The 20,855-nt window shown below is 38.3% G+C and overlaps 1 protein-coding gene across 10 annotated transcripts in view; it reads left to right on the top strand.

Moving 5' to 3' along the window:
• Positions 1-20,855, top strand: part of RAD18 (RAD18 E3 ubiquitin protein ligase) — a 106,266-nt gene that overhangs the window by 71,157 nt on the left and 14,254 nt on the right. For 9 of the 10 annotated variants that reach the window (XM_082415596.1, XM_082415598.1, XM_082415591.1 and 6 more), the window contains one exon: positions 1,324-1,498. In XM_082415596.1, coding sequence (XP_082271722.1) covers positions 1,324-1,498 — 175 coding nt within the window. Of the gene's footprint in view, positions 1-1,323; positions 1,499-8,483; positions 17,144-20,855 lie in introns of those variants that run through there. The other variant, XM_082415595.1, reaches the window with a different exon arrangement.

Here is a 20,855-nt window from a genome sequence, read left to right as displayed (position 1 = left end):
TGCCTGGGTTCACCGGGTTTACTGAGTGATTGATTCCTCTCAACCTGGTCCTAGGTGTCTGTTTACAAGAGAATATCCTAGAGATCCTGGACGGTCCTCTTAGTTAACTGCTTGTTTCCCTTTCCCAGATAAACATTAGAGGGTACGGTTTTGTTTTGGTAATGAGCAGGCTTAGCGAAAGCCAGACAACATCAGGAGCTTATTTTTAGAAATTATACTCTTGTGTGATGTATGCTGTTTGCGAGTGTAACGAAAACTTATAATTATTTCTGGAAAAATCTTGACCATATGGAGTTGGAAAGGTTTTTGTTTGTTTGAACAATCTGTCTTATTCTTTTTCCATAAACTTTATCTTTATAACAAAACCTTGACAGTTCTTGTTGGTGTCCTTTGTTAAAGGTCACTTGCCTCCACAAGTGCATGAGTGATGTGTGAAAGCTCTGCTTCTGTGAGCAAACACATGAAAGGGGGCTCTATCCCAGTAGCACGTGTCAGGCATGTCAAGAACTCACTCGGTCCCTGAATCTTAAAGCCAGCACAAGTGAAGTCCCAGCAGAGCCCTGAAACACGTCGTGAGGGAGGGGCCTGGACACTGAAGAATCCTGCACAGAGATGATTTTCTGCACTCATATTCACAGATATTTGGTCACATCTCCATGTCATATTCCTGCAAACACTGTGTCTGCATCCCCCCAGCTTTCCTGGGCCTTTATCTGCAATAAGAGACCTCAGAAAGTGAGAATATGACAAGGGATGTGTAGAAATGTGACATGTGTTGGATCAAACAGATATATTGGTTGTGTCTGATTAGTTTTTCTCTTCCCCAGTGAATATTAGATTCTGTATAACAGATTTAGAAAAATGTCCAGATGGATTCACTACCATTCAGCAGTCAGTGACAAATATTGTGGTTCTCTTATTAATTGAATCGTTAATCCTTTTTTGTCATGTTTCTTATGTTTATCACTATTCTCTGATCTGTGAAATATTCAGGAATTCTTTAGTAATACTGTAAATAAAAGTCTCACTAGAATTATAAGGTTCTCCCTGCTCCTGGTTTTAAAGAACATTTTATTTTTGAATTAATTAACCTGGAAATACATTGGGTGGACAGTATAACCAGATAGCACCAGTGTAGTGCTAATTCTTATTCTCTGGCTGTCACTAGAGTTTTGGAATCAGTGTTCCGTAAACTTCTATTTTACCAAATAGCAATATTAAATGTTGTGGAAATAATAAATATACAGAAGTTGTAAATTTTAAGATACTCTTAAATGTTTCTTTTTTTTTCTTTCTTTCTTTCATTTCTTTTTTCCTTTTTAGGACAGGAAGATAATAAAATGAAATTCTCAGATATGCCCTCAGTAACAAACCACTTCCCTCAGTCAAAGCTGGACTCCCCAGGGAAACTAGAGCCTGACAGACCAGATGATTCTTCCAGTTGTACTGATATTCAAGAGGTAGCTCTTTCTTCACCAGAGTCAGATTCATGCAATAGGTAAGAAACTTGCAGTAGTTGATTATTTAAAATTTCTGTTTTCTGTGCATGCTAAGAGAGCAGCAAAAATAACCAGAAATAGCTTTGAGGCCTGGTGCCATTCCTCATCTCCTTCCATTGTCTCCTGCTGCTTTGTAAGGTTCACAAAGGGATCAGGGCAGGATGTGGCGAGTGTGTGCAGCAGTCACTGGGGACTTTGTTTTCTGCTCTGTAGGCTTTTTTTTTTTAAATTATTTTTAATTTTTACTGGAGTATAGTTGATTTACAATGTTGTGTTAGTTTCTGCTGTACAGCAAAGTGAATCTGTTACACATATATCCACTCTTTTTTAGGTTCTTTTCCCATATAGGCCATTATGAGTATTGGGTAGAGTTCTTTGTGCTATACAGTAGGTCCTTATTAGTTATCTATTTTATATATAGTAGTGTGTATATGTCAATCCCAGTCTTCCAACTTTATCCCTTCCCCCTCCCCCTTACCCCGTGGTAACCATAAGTTTATTTTCTGCATCTGTAACTCTATTTCTGTTTTGTAGATAAGTTCATTTGTACCCTTTTCTTAGATTCCACATATAAGCAATATCATATGGTATTTGTCTTTCTCTGTCTGACTTACTTCACTCAGTATGACAGTCTCTCGGTCCATCCATGTTGCTGCAAATGTAGCCTTTATATAGATATTTTTCCTAGAGTTAGAAAAGAGAGCATGACTGGCAGTGCAATTTTTATCAAGAGAATGAGTGAAGGAGATAAACACAGCTATACTAGAAAGTAGAGATGGCCAGAAAGACAAAAGAAAGAAAAATTTAATTGAGCAAATAGAATGGATGGGGAACCTTTTATAATGAGAGATTTGGAGGTGAGTCATTTTTCCAAATTTTTTAAAAGACAATTTAAGAAGATGATGTGTTTTTGAAAGATGACATAGTGTTGTGTTATAGTTACCATTTTGTGTTCTTACGATTCACTTTATATGATAAATGCTACCCATGTTTCTACCTCATCTTTATAACTTTTTTTAGTAGACGCAGCATTCTGTTGGGTTCCTGTACCATAATTGACCAAACTTTTCAATTTCTATTGGATTTCTACATCTTCCCCAGTGTTTTTTATACTTACACACCTAAAGCTGTGGTAGAGCTCTCCCTATAGGAAGTCTTTTGTTTCTAATGAATTACTCCCTTAACTTTAGCATCATTTTGACCTTGGTGGGTGTTGTTGTTGCCTTCTGAATGAATTGTACCAATTTTAAATGCTAACAGCAACATGTTATTTAATCTTTGGTATTTGTTCATTTAAAAATTGTTCACAGTACTCTAGAATGATAGATTATGTCTAATCTAAAATATCAAATTAAGAAGAAATTTTTTTATGAGAAGAATATACCCAAGGACCTTTGCTTTCCTAGGGTTCTTGGAAAACAGCTTCAGGTTATTCAGAATCAAGTATTAGGAAGGGAAAATCTTCTCATTTTGCCCCGAACATTTTCAAGATCAGAAACGGTTTATCCCGAGTTGGGTAAAGGCAGAACATATGGTAGCCTGAGTTTCTGCAAGGCTGTGGCTCTGCTGCACAGTTACTCTGGATCAGGCCATTCCTGTAAGTTCATTGGGTAGTGTTTGTTTTTAAACACAAAACTTAACGGAGTACAGGGTAGAAACGGAGGAGAAACAGAGTTCAGGGAAATAAGAGTGAGTTTTTAAGCATAGTCACGAGATGCCCGAATGTTCTGGAATGCCAGGATGAAATGGGACATTTTTATAAATTTGGAGTGGAGGGTGGAATGGAGGAAAATGAAAGGGGAGACACATGGCAGCCAGTTGTGTTTTTATCTGGTGGTGAGAGTGTGGGAAACAGGATGAGTTTGTTGGAGGTCTTGGCCTCAGACTAACTTATTGTTATCACTGAACTGTGAGAGGGTTATTAAATCATTTAATTTCTTTCAAAGTAGGCTCTTATATTCTTCCACACTTTAATTAGTTATGCATGTATATATGTCTACACACACACACACACACACACACACACACACACACACACACACACACACACACACACCCAATACACCCATGACCAGTGGAACTACCTGCTAATTGCGAATATTTAACAGCTTTATTGAGGTATAATTTACGTACCATACAATTCACTCATTTAGGTGACAATTCAGTGGTTTTTACTGTCTTGCCAAAGCTGTACCACCATCACCACAATTTTAGAGCATTTTCGTCATCCTGAAAAGAAACCTCATCCCCATTAGCAGTCACTCCACAGTTCCTCCCAACTCTGCTAGCTTCTGGCAACTACTGATCTACTCTGTCTCTATTGATTTGCCTATTTTGGACATTTCATATAAACAGGATCATACAATATGTGGTCTTTTGTAACTGGCTTCTTTTACTTAGTATACTATCTGCAAGGTTTATCCATTTTGTATCATGTTTCAGTACTGTATTCCTTTTTCTTTCTAAATTATATTCCATTGTATGGATATGCATTTTATTTTTTCATTTATCAGTTGATGGACGTTTGGGTTGTTTCTAATTGTAGTTTTAACAAGGACAAAAATCATCGCCTTTGTTTGCACACTTTGGAAGCTTAGCTTTTAGAGACCGAATATGAGGATTTGTGTGGCTTGCCTTGAGAAATCGGTCAGTGTCTGGTACTCATATCTCAAGTATAAAGAAGTGTTACACACATTGTAAATATTAAATATGTTAAACTTTAAAATTTTGATTTAATTAAGTACCCTTTTATACCCTCCTTTTAATTTGCCCTGTCATTTTATCAGTCTAAGGTTTTTTACATTTAAAATGTTGAGTCTGTTCCTTATATAAGACCTAGAAACTCAGGCTAAAGGGAGAGTGGGAGTGCAGTGGTATTTGCTTTGATACCAGGGCGGACCACTGGGCAGCCGATTCCGGAGTGGACTGTGGAGGAGAAAGTGTGCAGGGGGAGCAGCTGTGGTGCAGCAGGAAAGTACAGGCTTACAGTTGAGTGGCTTCGGGTCAGGATCTGCTGGGTGATTTGGGAGTCAATCTTTTGAAGTCCGTTTCCATAGCTATGAAAAGCATGTATAAATATCTTCTGTCTGAGATCTATTGGGAAGATGAAATGAGATAATAGATGTGAGAGTCTTTGATAAATATATGATTATTCTGGTTTTATAAAGACCAAATCAATTGAGTTTTCTTCAGTAATACTGCAAAACTTGGGCCTCTAGGACTGGATATTTCAGAAATGCTTTCATAGTCCTCTATTCCTTCATTCTAATTCTTATGCTATTATATCATAGAGTAAATCCCACAATTTATCTTTTTTTTTTCCTACTTCTGTTCTGAACTTTAGAAAGTTGTGAGCCTGGGCTAATTAGTTCCATTGAAAATTCATTTAATTCAGCCTCAGCTAGGTGCTCACCACCTAATTTACTCCTTATTGCATTTCCAACCCAGTTGCCTGTGTCTGTTTCCTCACTTTGAATGAACACCTTGTCTCCCAGTTCACCAAGGCAGTTAATCTGACCTGTCTCCAGATCTTCCTTTCCATTTTAAGGTTTCTTGTAATTTCTGACCACTTCTTTCCTGTTAATTATAAGAGAAAGATATATTTCTTAATACATTTCTAAAGACATATACTTTCTTAAGATGAATTCATCCACCTCCTCTGAGACTTTGCTCCATCACTCATGTCAAGTTTGCTCTCAGATGACCCTTTTTCGTAGCCCTTCCTCCGATCTCTTCTCTTATTCTTCCCACTATGCAGGAAGTAATTTTGACTTCCTCTGTGAATTCCTGTAACAGCGTCTCTGAATTCCATAGCAGTTTGTCTAAATCAAATCTTGCTTTGTATTATAGTTATTTGACTATCCTTGTCCTTCCTATTATTACTCATCAGAGTCCTTAAGAATTGAGTCTGTCACTCATTTAAAAAAAAAATCTCCTGCCTTGGGTTACTACACAACCATTATTAAGTGAAGGATTTCTTGATTCTAAGGTGTACTTTTTCTGTTTTACATTTTAATGTCTGAAACTGTGATAGGTACAGTGATCAATGGTGTTTTACAGTTGCTGCCAGCCAGGTGGTAGTTGTGATATACTTGCCAGTGTGTGAGTTTCAGTTGAGTTACATGTATTGTTAACATTACATTGGTTTGTCATTTAAAATGTCTTCAACAAAATAATGAGAAAAAAGTTGTGTACGAAGAAAGTAACAAAATACAGCAGGGTGAAAGTTTGATGTTAGCGAGGTAGTGTTCACTGTTGGATGAATGACTGCAATTCTGTATTTTCTTGCAAAACAGTCAAGTGATTTACAAGACCTAAAAATGCCCACAAGTATCTGAAGACTTGTTAGTGAACTATGTGCAAAGGATTGCTTGTTTGTTACATGACCTACTGAAGGCAGGAGAAATGGTCACATCCCTTGGAATAGATGGGAAAAATTTCAAAGTAATAACAGTGAGCCTGACTGATTCATCTGTTGCAAAGACTACTGTTTGGGTGTCAGGTATCAATTTGTCAGACATTTCTTGCTGTCTGTGAACAGAAGCTGCTCATCTTCCAGTCACAGTTTATGTGATTGAGAAAAACAAAATTATGAGTTTAGTTTGCAGAATGGGTGTCAGTGCCTTAGATGAAATGCCTGGAGACAATTGTCAGGTAATTTGGAGAAATGCTTTTATCTCCAGTGCTTTCAGTGGTACAGAGGATGACTTTGTGAGGGAAAAATCAGACATCATAGACGTTGAGTCAAAACATGATGAAGGAGTAGGGTTCCGAATCTGAATACGTTTTAGGAATACTTTAACCAACTTATTTCAATTTTTTAGAAAATATATGTACAGCAGTGGTATAAGATAAAAACCTATGTCTACATAGGTTTAAAAGAACTCTGGATATGTAAAAGTTAAAAATAATGGTTCCTCTTACCATTAATGTTGTCTTAGATTTTTGAAATGTGGTATCTGAATATGAATAAGGTCCCTAACTCACTTCAAGCATAATTTTACCACCTAGTTGGAAACTAATAAAGTCGGTCATAACACTCATCAAGTTGGTGGTAACCTGGCAGAAGGCTGTCACAAAGTATAGTGATCCATTGGTAAATGCCAGTGCGATTTAGTGACTCTAAAATCTAAATGGTCAAGAGAGATACGCAGTTGATTAGGTTAATTAACACCTTAGAAATCAGGACAAGAATTCAAAGTGAAAAGGGACCCATCACAACCAAATGCCTTTAGTGGAATCAAAGCATTTCAGAGATTAGTGGTCTTTATTTGTCTGGTCCAACTTTTATTTTCCATAATTCAGACATCACATGGAAGGGAGATGAGACATGACACTCAGTGACTTTGTTCAGATCTTTTCCAACCCTGACATTCTGTAATCCTGTTATTTTTGACAAGTGTAATAGTTGATAAATTATCTGTGTTCTTTTACCACTTGACCATTGCAGACCATGAATCAACCTTCTAGAATTATGCTTATTCCTTGTATATTGAAGTGTTCATTTTTTATGAAAATTTTCTCACTTTTTCTTTTTATGATAGTTTTCTTGCTTTCACTGTAAAGCCCTAGATTTTCAAAACAACTTTTAATTTAGATGTTATGCATGCTTATTGTGAAAAATAGAAAATTTAGGTAAACAAAAAGTAAGAGTCCAGTAAAATTTTATCAGCCAGAAAGAACTTTGGGTTAACACTTCCATATGTACATTCTTCTAAAGACAGCAGTATGGGTACATGGATACTTAGAGGAACATTTTTAATACACAAGAATCATAATATTTTGTAAATTTTTATGCTTTTTTTTTCTCTTTTAAAGAGACAAGTCATGCTGCTTTAGGTCTAATGTGAGTGAAAATAAATTGAGTTGTTTTTTTAATTCATGGAGTCATGCTGTAATACAGATTATAGATCTTATTGAATTACACTATTGGTTTTCTTTGTGTTAGAGCAGTATTTAAATTGATGTAATATGCCAGATTGACAGCTAAGAATAATCTTACTTTAAGATCCAATAGGTGTATCTAATCCAAATAATTACTAGGATGAAATTGTTTGTTGCTAATTTGATTCTTAACTCTTAAATAAGTACCTCTTTTAGAGTTTTAATTATTAATGTTATATTGATTCTTTCTTGCCAATTTGAAGACAGATGATAAAAAAATTGATAGGAATTTTAGATTTTTGTACACCTCCTAGGTGACTCCCGGGAGTTCAAGAGACTTGTCCAAATTTCTGTAAATTCACTTATTGTTCTTCTTAAGAAGAGAGGGCTTTTGTTCCCTGGGTTTTGGCAAGCTGAAAAAACTGCATTTTTTTTGAGTGCTAAGTTATAAGAAAAGATGCTTTTGATTATGACCCTAGAGAGGAAGCTTTAATCTTCATGTAGAGGTGAATAGTGGTCATGCTATTCTTTGGAAGAAACTTTAGATCATTATTTAAAAAAAATATTTATGCACTTTAATTCTAGGCAATATAAGTTAAAAAGAAACTTTTTATGTAACTGGAAAAAACTGAGTAATGTCATAGATTAGGTAATATTATATCAGTATGCAATTTCCTGATTTTGAAAATTTTATTATGGTCGTGTAAGTGAATGTACTTGTTCTTAAGAAATGCACGCTGAAGGGTTAAAGGGACATGATGGCTGAAACTTACTCTCAGTGCTTAAAAAAATAACGTGTATGTGTGTGAGTGTACACACACACAGAGAAAGAGTGAGAAAGCAAATGTGGCAAAATGTTAGCAATTGGAAAATCTGGGTGAAGGGTCTAAGAGTCATTTTTTTGTAAGTGTGAAATTGTTAAAATTAAAAAAATTTATTGGAAAGGGTCATTTTCCATAATCAGAGAAGCTTGTTTATACCAGAAGATTTTTTAAAAGAAAGATTTATAGTTACGATTTATTGGCTAAAAAAAGTGGTAGCCAGGGATCTACATGGGATGCTGAGTATTGTTTTCAGTCGCTGAAACCATATTTATTTCAGTCAGTCTGTTCAGGACCGACCCAACATGGTTACCTCAGCTTTGGTGTGTTCGAGAGTGTGGGCTAATGAAGCAGGGACTTTGATGTCAGTAGGAATGAAGAGTATCACAGAGACCACCTAATTTCACTGCTTGGTAACCTGTAACCTGCGTGAACCTTCTTGCAGATGCCAAGTGCTGGTCATAAAAGAATCTGGGTCAGGTAAGGTGTGAATGAGTACATTTTAACTTTTCACACTTCCTGGCCAAAACCATTACCTCTTCTTTGATGCTAGGTCAGTAGCAGCATCTTTGTGTAGGAATTCCAATACAGACAGGCACAGAACACCGGAAACTTTGACAAAGAGGCGTATTAACTATGGGCCATGAATTTCATATATTTTGGTACAACTTTTCCTCACTTTTCAGTCATTTTTCCAAGAGCTATCTGTCCAAACTTCTTAAGAGCAAGAGAGCAAAAAACAAAAATATGTGAAGAGATCTTGATTACAATTTGTTGGAAAATTTAAGGAGTATTTAAATTTCAGCTTTTCTTAAATTCTGAGTCAGTTGGAGAATGATGGGGGAAATCGTAAGAGAAAAAGTGCCATTGTGACACTCATCTGAGGAATGTAGAGTACTGGCACCATCAGCCTGTTGATAAGACCACGCTGAGTTTATTGCTTGTTGAAGGGAATGGGAAACACTACCTCTGTCATCAAAGTGGCCTCTCAGCCAGAGGGGCAAAGCTGACTTGTGTGTTGAGATTACGATTTTGGTTTAGTCAGTTCTTTCAGTGCGGGTCTTGGTTAGGATTGGGTAAACCGAATAGTTCAGAATTGGTGAGTACAGCAAGATGAGGATTCTGAGGAGAGGAGCTCAGAGTCCTTGGGGGTGTGTCCCTTGATGCTTGCTATTGAAAAGCTGATGGGTTTTGTAGGAGGTCTTTGGACTCAACAATATGTGAATGCTAGCAGTGTTCTGTGTTATATAGCTTAGTCCACAGGCAAGCCCATTTTAGAGAAGTGGAAGTGAAAGGTCTAAGGAGTCACATAAGCAGCTTAGGGTTGTACACATGGTAGATGGCAGTACCTGGACTTGAGCCGAGGTCTAGTTGACCTCAGAGCCCAAGTTTGCCTGACTGATAATGCTTATGGCCAAGCCGGCTCGCTCTTCACATTCTTGAAAGAGTGTAAACATGCAGTGCTTGAAATGTTTGGGCTTCCTGAGAAGCAGACCCCGAGACAAGGATTTGAATGGAAGTGGTTAATTTAGAAGGTGAAAGAACCATGCTGTCGGGAGTGGGCAAGTGCGACAGGAAAGGGAAGATAGCATTTAAGGGGCATATTATCAAACCAGACGTCACTGTGAGCGACTGGGGTTTATCCCTCCTGGGAACTGGGAGCTGGTTTAAAACACACACCTGAGTTGTCCCACCCAAGGCAAGGGGCCAGGAGTATGTCGTTTGGCTGGGGGCTGCTCCCCACTGCTTCCAGCCTTCCATGCTGGCGACAGAGCTGGCTCTAGCACGGCAGGCAAAGGCGCTTACGTTTGGAGATCAAGTATGTCAGGGGATTAGGGCAAGGGGATAGGGGCAGGGCACCAGTGGGGTCTGCCCAGGCCATGATTCCAACTGAAGACAGGAAACTGGTTTGGTTTTCTGTAGACTCTATTAATGCAAATGGGGTACTGTAGACTTCTGTCTGTATCTCGGGCCCAAGAGAAGGCAGGAGCGGGGGTGGGGGGAGTCCCAGAGCTCATTGCCCCTCTGTGCCCCTGTTTGCCAAGCTCGCTTGCCCGTCGCTGCCAGGAAGGGGAGACGTAAGGGTATTTGCGGGCTGTTGAATAAGGGGTAGATGAGCAGATGCCAGGGAGAGAAAGGGACAGATAATCTAGAAAGCTCTGAGACAAATGGATCCACAAACTGCTGGAGGAAAATGTGTTTGTTGATGAGAAACAATTTACTTTTTCCTCTTGTGTGATAGATAATGAACTGAAGTATGAAGTAATCTTTTTTTATCAAACTGAAGTTCACCAACATACTAAATAAAAATCTCTGGGTCTTAGAAAAATCACAAGCACGGAACTGGGAGTTCTTTGATTGTCGGGAATATTTCCTCATTATCCTGGTTTGTTTCTCCTCGGCGGCAGTTAGAGCAGTGTTAATGGGCCTTGTGGTGTCTGGATGTTCTCTCCGCTTCGGACGTGACTCTCCAGGGTGTGGCAGAAGAAGCCCGCTGGTCTTTCTGGGGAAAGTCTTTAGAAGTACCTCATTAATAGGTGACGATATTGTGTGCCTTTGAATCCTCCTTGGACAAAAAGGGGGGGAGAGAGCTAACCTTTTATTTGGCACATTTAATAGCAATTATTTTTTAAATGTTTTTTACACAGAATTGCTTCTTCATGATCAAGAATTAGAAAGTATTTTGAAGTATACTTCTCTGTACTCTTTGGTTTGCACTGATGTGTGAACCTTAAATATTTCTCTAATATGTATTTGCTGGGGTTTTTCCCTGACTTATTTCAGAAGACTTTTGTCTAACTCTGCTTGTCCGTAGCTTAGCGTAATATTTTTTTTCTGTCATGTTACTTGTGTGTCTTTGTCTTAAGTGGATGGCAAATGGGAGTCAGGTTTCTGACTGTTGGAGGGGAGATTACAGACAAATAAGGCTAAAACTATCCATGTGGTAGTGGATTAGAATTGGAGACCTTAAAATGAACTCATGTTTAGCTTAATATAGAGTCAGATGGATACATACAGAAATATTTATAGATCTGTGTGTGTAAGTGAGCTAGTTATTTTACACGTGTTTTCTTTTTCTGTGAGCTGCCAGGGCCCAGAAGCAAGGGCAGCACAGCTGCAAGGAGCACACCTAGTGCCCTGATCTTGGTGTTTAATAACATTTTCCAAAAGAAGGAACCAGTGCTTCTTGGTGAAATGGCTGAATCCAGGGCTGGGGCAGGAAGCAGGGAAATGCTAGAAAAAGAGACAGAAAAGGGGGGAAGGAAGGCGAGAGGAAAGGAAAGGGAAAAGAAGGGGAGAAGAAGAGGAAACAAAAACCTGACAGACATACCTCAGCCAAGAGATCAAGGTCAACATCAACAGCAGTGTTATGCTGATGGCGTGTGTGCTCTTGGTGTGATGCCCTGGAAATGGCACATTACCTCTGTGGTCTTCCTCCTCCAAACTCAGTAACCTCAGTCAGACTGTGTGAAAAACATCAGACAAACTCCAGTTGAGGGTCATTCTGCAAAATAACCTGACCAGCATGCCTCAAAACTGTCAAGGTCATCAAAAACAAGGCAAGTCTGAGAAACCAACACTGTCTGGGGGCACCTAAGGAGATATGACTACTAAATGTAATGTGGTGTCCTGAATGGGATCCTGGAACCAAAAAAGGACATTAAGTGAAGGCTAGAGAAATACAAATAAAATATGAAACTTAGTAATAATAATGTATTAATATTGCTTCATTGGTTGTAACTAATGTATCAGACCTAATGTAGGATGTTAACAATAGAAGAAACTGGGTGTGGGGCATATGGGAACTTTCTGTACTATCTCTGCAACTTCTCTGTATATATAAAACTATTCTAAAATTAAAGTTTTTCTTTTTTTAAAGTACATTACAACATCAAAATAAGGAGACATAGTGGCATGAAAATATTCAAAGAATGTATTGAATATTGGAAAACCAAAGTCATCGAAACATTTTCTTCAGTGGTAAATTGCACAGTTTCTAGGTTGTAGTAAGTTTAGTTATTGAATTCTTTTTTTTCTTTCATTTAATATTATGTATTACATTTAGTCATATAAATTAATAAAGCCCTGTGTAATGCATTCCATAAAGTGCATTATTTTGTACTATGTTAAAATTTAATCCATAAATGAAGCGTGAAGGAAGAATTCTGTTTTCCTCTCGGTTGTCTTACTTGTTTTATCAGTTTTCCTTTCTTGTGCTAATATTTTTACTTTATAGACTGATTCCACCTCAGAGGATGTAGCTTACCCAGCCTTTACGTTTCATCAAAAGAGAAAACACGCACGGTTTACGATAGGCCTCACCATCTTCAGTTACCGTGTGTTTATTAGTGAATATATACTTGTAAAAGTGGTTTGAGTAGTGATCCTCCCAGAACAATGTGAAAGTACAGATAGTTTTTATCTTTTCTGCCGTTCTCATCGGCAAAGGGTATTTGCTGTTAAATAATGAGGTTTTCTTCTAATCTCAGATACTTCATGTTGGCACCTTTTAGGGATTTTTTTTTTTAAATGCATTTTCACTGGGTAATCTGATGGGCTTCTTTATAGTAGCTTTTTTTGTTTTTGTTTTATAATAAATTCATGATTTTTCAGCATTCTGAGTCAACCCTAGGTGGTAGATATTTTTCTTTGTTTTCATCAAATTCATGAACTGCCATGATATAAAGATCCTCTGTAAAATTACTTTGCGCCCTTCAATTTTCTGTATCAGGAGAGAGTTTTACAATTCCATAGTGGTTGCTAACTTGTGTATCTAAAATGCTTGTTGAAATTGGCAGTCCCTTCCAGGTTCCACACTTGTCACATGATACCTTCATTGTCATAGCTTGTAGCAGTGTCTGATTGTCACCGGAGGTTTTGGTACGACGACTGTAGGGTTGAGAGTTTGGGTTGGCATGACACGGTAATACTTGCTATTTTTGTAAGGTTGAAGTTTTTAAAAATGTATTTCCCTTTTTAGTTTTTCAGACATTTTGTAAACCATATAGGAATTCTTGTTTCAGTGTGCTTCTGCGTATATTTGGCTTGATTCATAAAACTGAGATGTAATCTTGACTGGTTCAGAATTTAGTTCTTCATTAAAAAAAAAAAAAAAAAAAAGAGTAGGCGAGAACGTATTTTTCAGAATGCTTGGAGCAGAGTAAGTATGAGACCTTGAAGGAACTACCAGTTCCTTCTAAATGTTAGACGATCAATAGTTATTTTGGATCAGCACTCCCAGACCCCCAAACATAGGCAGGCAGTTAAGAGGTTTCTCTAGTTTAAAACAAAATGTCAGAATCAGAATCCTTTAGTCTTGTTCTGGTGAATGAAATTGGATGAACTAGAAATGATATGTAACTTCCACATCATGCTGTTGGAATTTTGTATTTTCAGTGAATTGTTCAAGTTTATCATTTGTTATAGTCAACTTGAAAGTTAAAGTCAGAGCTTTTTTCCTGCCTTCTCAATTTATACTATCTTTGCTTTTAAATCAGAGGAACACATGTTATGAGATCTCCTTGGAGACCTTCAGAGCCTGGGAAGAAGGCACATTAGGATAGAATACAAACATTTTCAATTTCAAAGGTACCTTGAGAAATCACTAAATGTAGTACCTTCATATCACAGGTAAGGAAATGGAGGCCTAGAGAGGTGATGTGACTTATCTCAAGTCATTCACTGAATAGAATTGAAGCCAGTAATTCTCAGCCCAGATTTTTCCCCGTTATAACATGAATTGCGTCAGAATTTTTATCTTGGGTGCCATTGATTCCTTTGTTAGTAGAACAGCATTTTAACTGAGTTATTTAAAATGTCAGTTAGACATAGAATGACCATATGTTCTGGTGTCTCTGAGATCGGCTGGTTCCCACTTATTCTCTTGGCATCATTATTAGTAGTACCCTGTATCACTCTCCCAAGTGTCTGGGTTTAGATGGTAGATTATATGGTTGTCCTGTCAGAGGGACATGCCGTGTTTATTTGCACGTCTTCTTTGTTCTCTTAGTCCCACACAAATAGTCACATTCTGGAACACGGGTACATATTAAATTGCTGATTTTGCTTACTCCTGTTGATTTTACCACGTAAGTAGTACCCATTGTTCTTGTATCTTAGAGAGATTCAAGCATTAAAATATGATGGGCCTCAAATGTGGAGGCTTGTTATTTTTTAGGTAATTCTGCAGAAGTCACTTGTGGAAGCCTGTAAGGTGCTTTACTATGCTGCCCCTGCCCTAGTAAGCACATTTCGTTAGAGCCTTTTACATCTTGTTACTGGAGTATGGGTAATAATAGTACAAATCAAAAATTAAAAAATATGTGTCAACATTAAAATTTGGAGTCAATATAGTTTTGGAGGGATAATTCTCATACCCTAGATCATTTGGTCTAAGGCCTCATTTTTGTAGGAACTGAGTCACAAGGCGGTTCAGTGTCCGCTGCCTAAAACCCAGCAGTATAAGGTAGTTTTAAAATTCTCCTCCTCCTTGAACAGATTGTAAGACTAGCATTTTATGGCCTGAACCTTGACTTGATACTGGGTTTCTGTGGTTTGGTGGTTGGTATTGGCCAGGCATCCCACATCTGTACAGTTGAACACGCGTCCTCAGCATGGGCAGCTAGGCAGATGATATAGAAGTTGGCCTGGCTGTGCAGAAGACATGCTGCTCCCATCACGAGCTTCATACCCTGCCTCTTGTTGTCCAGGGAACTTGTATTCGAATGGAAGCTTCTTCAGTGGTAGAGGAAATTTTCACCTTGAGATGCTGCTGGTCTTGTAATTCGTTTCTCCTTACGAGGCTGAATATCGTAACCTGTTACTGTGATCTCGTTGTCTTCTAGTATTGGGGTTTTTTTTGTGTTGGTCATTTATGCTGCTAATAGTTGAGTCAGAACAAAATGAAGCATCGTGATTTTGTCCCCCTGCCCACTTAACTTGAGATTTTGATTCAGTATCTAGTTGTAGTGGTGAAAATTTTGCTAATTAAAAAAATTTGTCCCTTACATTAGACTCTCAGACTTGATGTCTTCTTTTTTTTCTTTTTTTCTCTTAAGTTTATAAGTTAAACATAAGCACAAATGTTTGATTGTACTTTGAAATTGAGTTTTTTCCAGAGGGCCAAGAGGATTCCAGTGTTTGGAATTAACCTAATGTCCTTTTATTTCTCTTCCTTGAAAAAAAATACACAGTACTTTTCTTCACTTTTTATAAGAATTTAAAGTGATTGACCTAAAAGGTATGATTATCTGTTGAATACAGTATTTCCTAACCCTTTTCTTGCCACATAAAAAATGATAGCATTTGTGTGTCAGACACTTCCATCAAAGAGATGATTGATGCTGGAGGCCAGAGGTGCTGCCATGGGCTTAAAAATTGTTTTGGCTATTCTGGGTCCTTTTGCATCTCGATATAAACTTTAAAATTAACTTGTCAGTTGCTAAGAAAGAAAGAAAAGGTCTACTGGAATTTTGGATGAGATTAAATTCAATCTGTAGATTAACTTGGGGACCAACTGACTTATCAATATTGATCTGGTGACAGTATGGTCTGGTTTATATGGTTTAAAAGGATGACTCCAGATGCTGTGAAGAGTGAATGGGGGGTTAGAGGTGAGGCGAGTGGCAGCAGGGAGACCAGGTAGGCTTTGGTCCAGTCCATCCGAGGGGTCATGGTAGAGCAGATTAGGACCATATGGTAAAGACGGAAATGGGTGGGATTGGGGATATATTTTGGAGGTAGGATAGACAGCACATGCAGGTGGTTTGGACGTGGTAGCATAGGAAAAGCTCAGCCTGTGGATGAATTTTGGCTTTAAGAAGGAGAAAAAGGCACCTAGGACTGAACCCTCTCTCACTCCAACATTGAGAAAGTAGAAGCATTTAGAAAAGACTGAGCAAAGGAGATCCAGGAAGAATAAGACCAGTGGTGGATGAAGAAAACTAGGACATTGTGATTCCATGGAAGCTGACAGAAGAAAACAGATGAGAAGTCAAATGAGACAAGACTTGTTTGACTAGGGAGCAGGGACTATGGACTTGGGCAACATGAAGGTTTTAGCAGGTGTGGCTTCGAGTGAAGCGTTCCCTGGAAGACTGAGCGGTGTGCGCTGAGGGGAAGCCTTAGGGGATGAAGGAGAGAGCAACTCCCACCAGCTCTCAGGAACTTCTGCTGTGAAGGGTGGCGGAGATTAGGACTGTACGTGGAGGAACACGGGATTGCGGGAGGGCTTTGATGGGAATATGCAGTCGAGAAGGGGACACTGATGAGGGGTGGGGAGCCAGCTGCGTGAGTGAAGTCCCGAGTAGGCAGCGAGGTGGGAGCAGGTGGAAGGGTTGGCCTTTGTTAGGAGTGGGGTTGACTGACCTGTAGAAGCAGCAAGGAAGGCAGGACATAGGCACAGTTGCAGGGGCAGCAAGTTCCTGCTGGTCTTTTTGTTTTTAAATTTTTGGCCGTGCTGCGTGGCTTGCGGGATCTCAGTTCCCCAACCAGAGGTTGAACCCGGGCCTTGGCAGTGAAAGCCCAGAATCCTAAGCACTAGGCCACCAGGGAACTCCCCTGCTTTTATCTTCTTAACATAGTTAAGGCAATTTCATCAGCTGAGATTGGGGTGGGCTGGCGGGTAGGCAATTTGAGGGGTGAGCCTTTGAGAATGGGAAACAGAACATGCCAAGTAAGTTTTGTAGGATCACCTGGCAGTGAGGATTGCCCATATAGTAGATGCTTGCTTTGGAATTCTTTCTCATCAACTAAGAAAAAACTTCGAATGTGTTTAACTTTCAGATATAACTTAGAAATGTTGTTGACTATGAAAGAAGACATGCTAATACATTTTCTTATCATGTATAGAGGTTTAATAGAACCTTTTTTAAAACATTCAAGATTTGATATTCTTTTTGAGCACCTAGAGACTGAGAAGGAAAGGACCCACAAACTCAAAAGAAAAATGGGCAAAAGCCCTGAACAGATGGTTTGCCCAGAGAGAAATGCAAATTGCCTCTATTTGTCACCCGTTAGGTTGGCAAGCATCTTAACATTTGTTAATAGACTCTGCAGTAAGGGTATGAGGAAACACACACTCTCATTTATTACTGGTTGGAGTGCTACATAATACAGTCCCTAAGGAGAGGAAGCTGGTGAGACCAAGCAAAAGTACTGTTTGGCCTTTTACGCAGTATTCTCATGAATTTGTCCTATAGGTACACCTGCACCTGTACAAATGACTATACTTGGAGTTATTCATCGAGTCATTGTTTATCGTAACAGAAGGTTGGAAACTACTTTGAGTATTCATCCTTGGGGGCTGGTTGATTAAACTCTGGTACATCCACACAATGAGATACTATGTGATTGTTCAAAAAGGAAAATCTCTACATGCTGACACGGAGAGATTTCCAGGATACATTTGCAAGTGAAAAGACCAAAATTCAGAACAGCATAGATAGCATTCTGTTTCTTTTCTAAAAGGGGAGGAAATGAGTATACTTTTATTTGTTTGGTTTTGCATAAAGAAACATCAGAAGAGTAAACAACAAACTAATAAGTGATTATGTGCTGGAGTCAGAGGGGAACGGATTGCCTGGGGACAGAGGAGGAAGTGAGACCTCTCAGTGTCCGTCTTCTCATGTCATTTTGATTTTGAACCATGTAAAGATATGAACCTACTTTAGCCAAAAAAAGAGTAGGTACTTTACAATAAAGTTTTGGAAATCGTCATCGTCTTCGTCAATGTCATATTATATAAATTGGTTCGTGAAGGTTCGTAATGCAGCAGTAAGGTAAGACAGATATAGTAACGGGGTTTTGTAATTTAGGGGCACTGGAATTATTAAGAAAATTGATGACTAGGTGTTTATGTTTCTGGTCAAATTAAGAGAAAACAGTATCTAAAGAAAACCTTGTCAAAGTAACTGAACCTAAGGTGTAAGTATCTTACTGTAATTCAATGATAGCTTTGTTATTTTTAAAAATCTTCTTAATTGTTTTTGGAAGGTTAACACATTACATTTGGTTTTTAACTGTTAAGAATGTGTCGTCGAATGAATTTAAAATTGCCACAAAATCTTTTTCTACTGATATACATTACTGTTTTGTATTTTATTACAGACTGGTTTTTTTTTTGTTTTTTTTTTCTGGGAACATTTCTGGACTTCAGAATACCCCTGAAAGCTAAATGGTTCATCTTGTTTCAGATGGAGAATTTTGATTGTTGAAAGCTTGTAGAGAAAATGTGGGAACATGGAGTCGTGTTGCCATATCTTTTGCATTTTCAAAAGAGCTTAAACTGGGTGGTACCTGGGATCTACAGTCCTTTGGATGAATGGGGCATTGTTCTGGGGGAATGTATCTTCCCCTAAGATGCTATGACATCGAGTCCTTGAAATTTATATGCGTCCATCAGATCCCTGTACCTAGCCATCCGTCTTTGTTCATCAGCTCAGCCATGGCTTTGCGCCTCTAGCAGGGTGCCTGGCACATGGTAGATTATTGAATTAATTTCCCTGGGCTTCAGTTTCCTCATTGATAAAATAGGATGATAGTGTTTGTGCCCTACCAGCCTCTCTGGGTGATTCTAAAAAGCAAATGAGGTGATCATGTATTGTGAATTCTTTGTAAATTGAACATTTCATCTCTTATTAAGGATTTTCCACATATTACTTGATAAATAAGTTCGTTCTGTTATTATATTTTTCTTATATCTGAATCTGGAGCTTTCTTCATTTTATCTTTTTCTAGATCTAGTGGAGAGCATGAAAACATCCCTCTTTTCCCTTTAGTTTCTCTTGAGTTTTTGTCTACCTGTCAATTGGGGATAAAACCTAGGGTTCTTATATGAATTAAAGCTAGTGTATATAAACTAGTCATCACAGTGATTTGTAGAAGTAATTGCTAACAAAATGGTAATTTTTGGTTTTGTCATTGAGTGATTTTTTTTCAACCTAGGATGTTTACTATTCTAATATGATTGTCAGCCACCTGCTAAAATACTTGGCACATAAGCTGTTGCTCACCCTACAGAACAGAGTATTTGAAACAGGGGTCTGAGGAAGGATTCATGGAGCTGGTAGCATTTATTTAAGTACCATTGTCTAGTGGGCTTATATGCTGTCCATCAGTCCTCCAGTGATCAGCCCTTAAAGAGGTATTTTTTTAAGTTGGATATACTCAACCATGCTCAAATTAATGCCACAATTATGAGGGGAGATTTGGGGGGGTGGGGATTGGTGGAGAGTAACTAGTAGATAATAGAAAAATTTCACTTGTAAGTAATCTTTAATCCGTAGGATTTTTGTAGCAGATGTTTGCATTTTACCTACCCCACAGTACGCTGTGTACCTGCCATGCTGGATAAATAAAAAGTTCTGATGAATTTGCACCTTGGTGTCATAGAAACCAAAGATTAAAGATTAAAACAGCACATAGTGATCTGGTCTCCTAGGGCAAATTGAAGCATGGTGCTGAGGCAATTATTTGGGTAATTCAGACCCAAATCGGGTTTATGAAAATGGATGCAGCATTTATTGAACACTTACTGTGTGCCAAGCTCTATGCTAAACATTCTATGTATTATATTGGTTAATCTTTAAAATATTCCTTTGAACTATATGTCTTATTATCCTGACTTTTCAGGTGAGGATATTGAGACTCGGAAAGATTAAGTAACTTGCCCAGGGTACACCAAATGACAGAAACAAGACTGAAACCTTGACTTTGTCCAACACTAAAACCTGTGACTTTTTTCCTCTGGGTAGTACGAGCAGTCATCCCTTTGCCAGAGGAATTTGGTATGTCACTTTTCAGCTTTGGTGGTAAAATCTTGACCGGTAGAAATAGAAGGCTGCAAGAGAAATAAGCAAAGAAAGTGTTTTCCTTCACCTGGTAAGATGTTATGCCACTACTTTTGATCAGAGAATGACAAGAGTAAAATATTATAGGAAGACCAACTGGACAAAGACCAACCAGCAGCCAGCAAACAAAGAAGAAAGCAGTTGAGCTTACACTTCTGAAAGTTTGAGCTGAAAATGAAGTCTAAATGGTACGAAAAATTAAGTGTGGGTGTTCCAAATAGAGCTACTAGACTCTTCCTGTATAGGAAGAGGGAATTCCATAGAATTGAAGATTCATATTTTTTGCCTATAAATCTTTATCTCATGTATTTAATTTGTATAATAATATCCACTCTAGCCTGGTCTGGATGGTGACATCAGACAGCACGATTTGAACACCCTCCCACAGGGAGCTCTAACGTTCAAGTTCCAGACTCCACATTCATCTGGCTTCTTGAATCATGGTCTCCCGGAGTGTTTCAAACCCAAATTGTAGAGAAACTGAAGTTTACTCTGAAAAAATTTCTTGTCTGAGAATTAAAAGCTACAGCTGTGTAGGCTTGTGTGTGCCCTGACTCTGGGTATACTGGAGGGAGTAATTTATTTTCTCCTGTGGAGGATTGTTTAGATGTCTTGAAAGTGTGTGAAAGGAATTTTTGATCTCCAAGGCACATTAAAATGATTAAGATTTCAAAACTACTAATTACTGCAATACACAAGGAAGAGATCTGAGAGTGATAATTTTAGTAACACTGCCTGTTTTGCCCAGTAGCCTCTTTGTAAAATCCTATTTGTGAAACAGTATGTTTAATTTCAGGAATGTG

This window comes from Balaenoptera physalus (assembly GCF_965194825.1).
Source record: "Balaenoptera physalus genome assembly, chromosome: 11".
NCBI classification, from domain to species: domain Eukaryota; kingdom Metazoa; phylum Chordata; class Mammalia; order Artiodactyla; family Balaenopteridae; genus Balaenoptera; species Balaenoptera physalus.
This window is presented reverse-complemented; position numbering and strand designations above follow the sequence as displayed.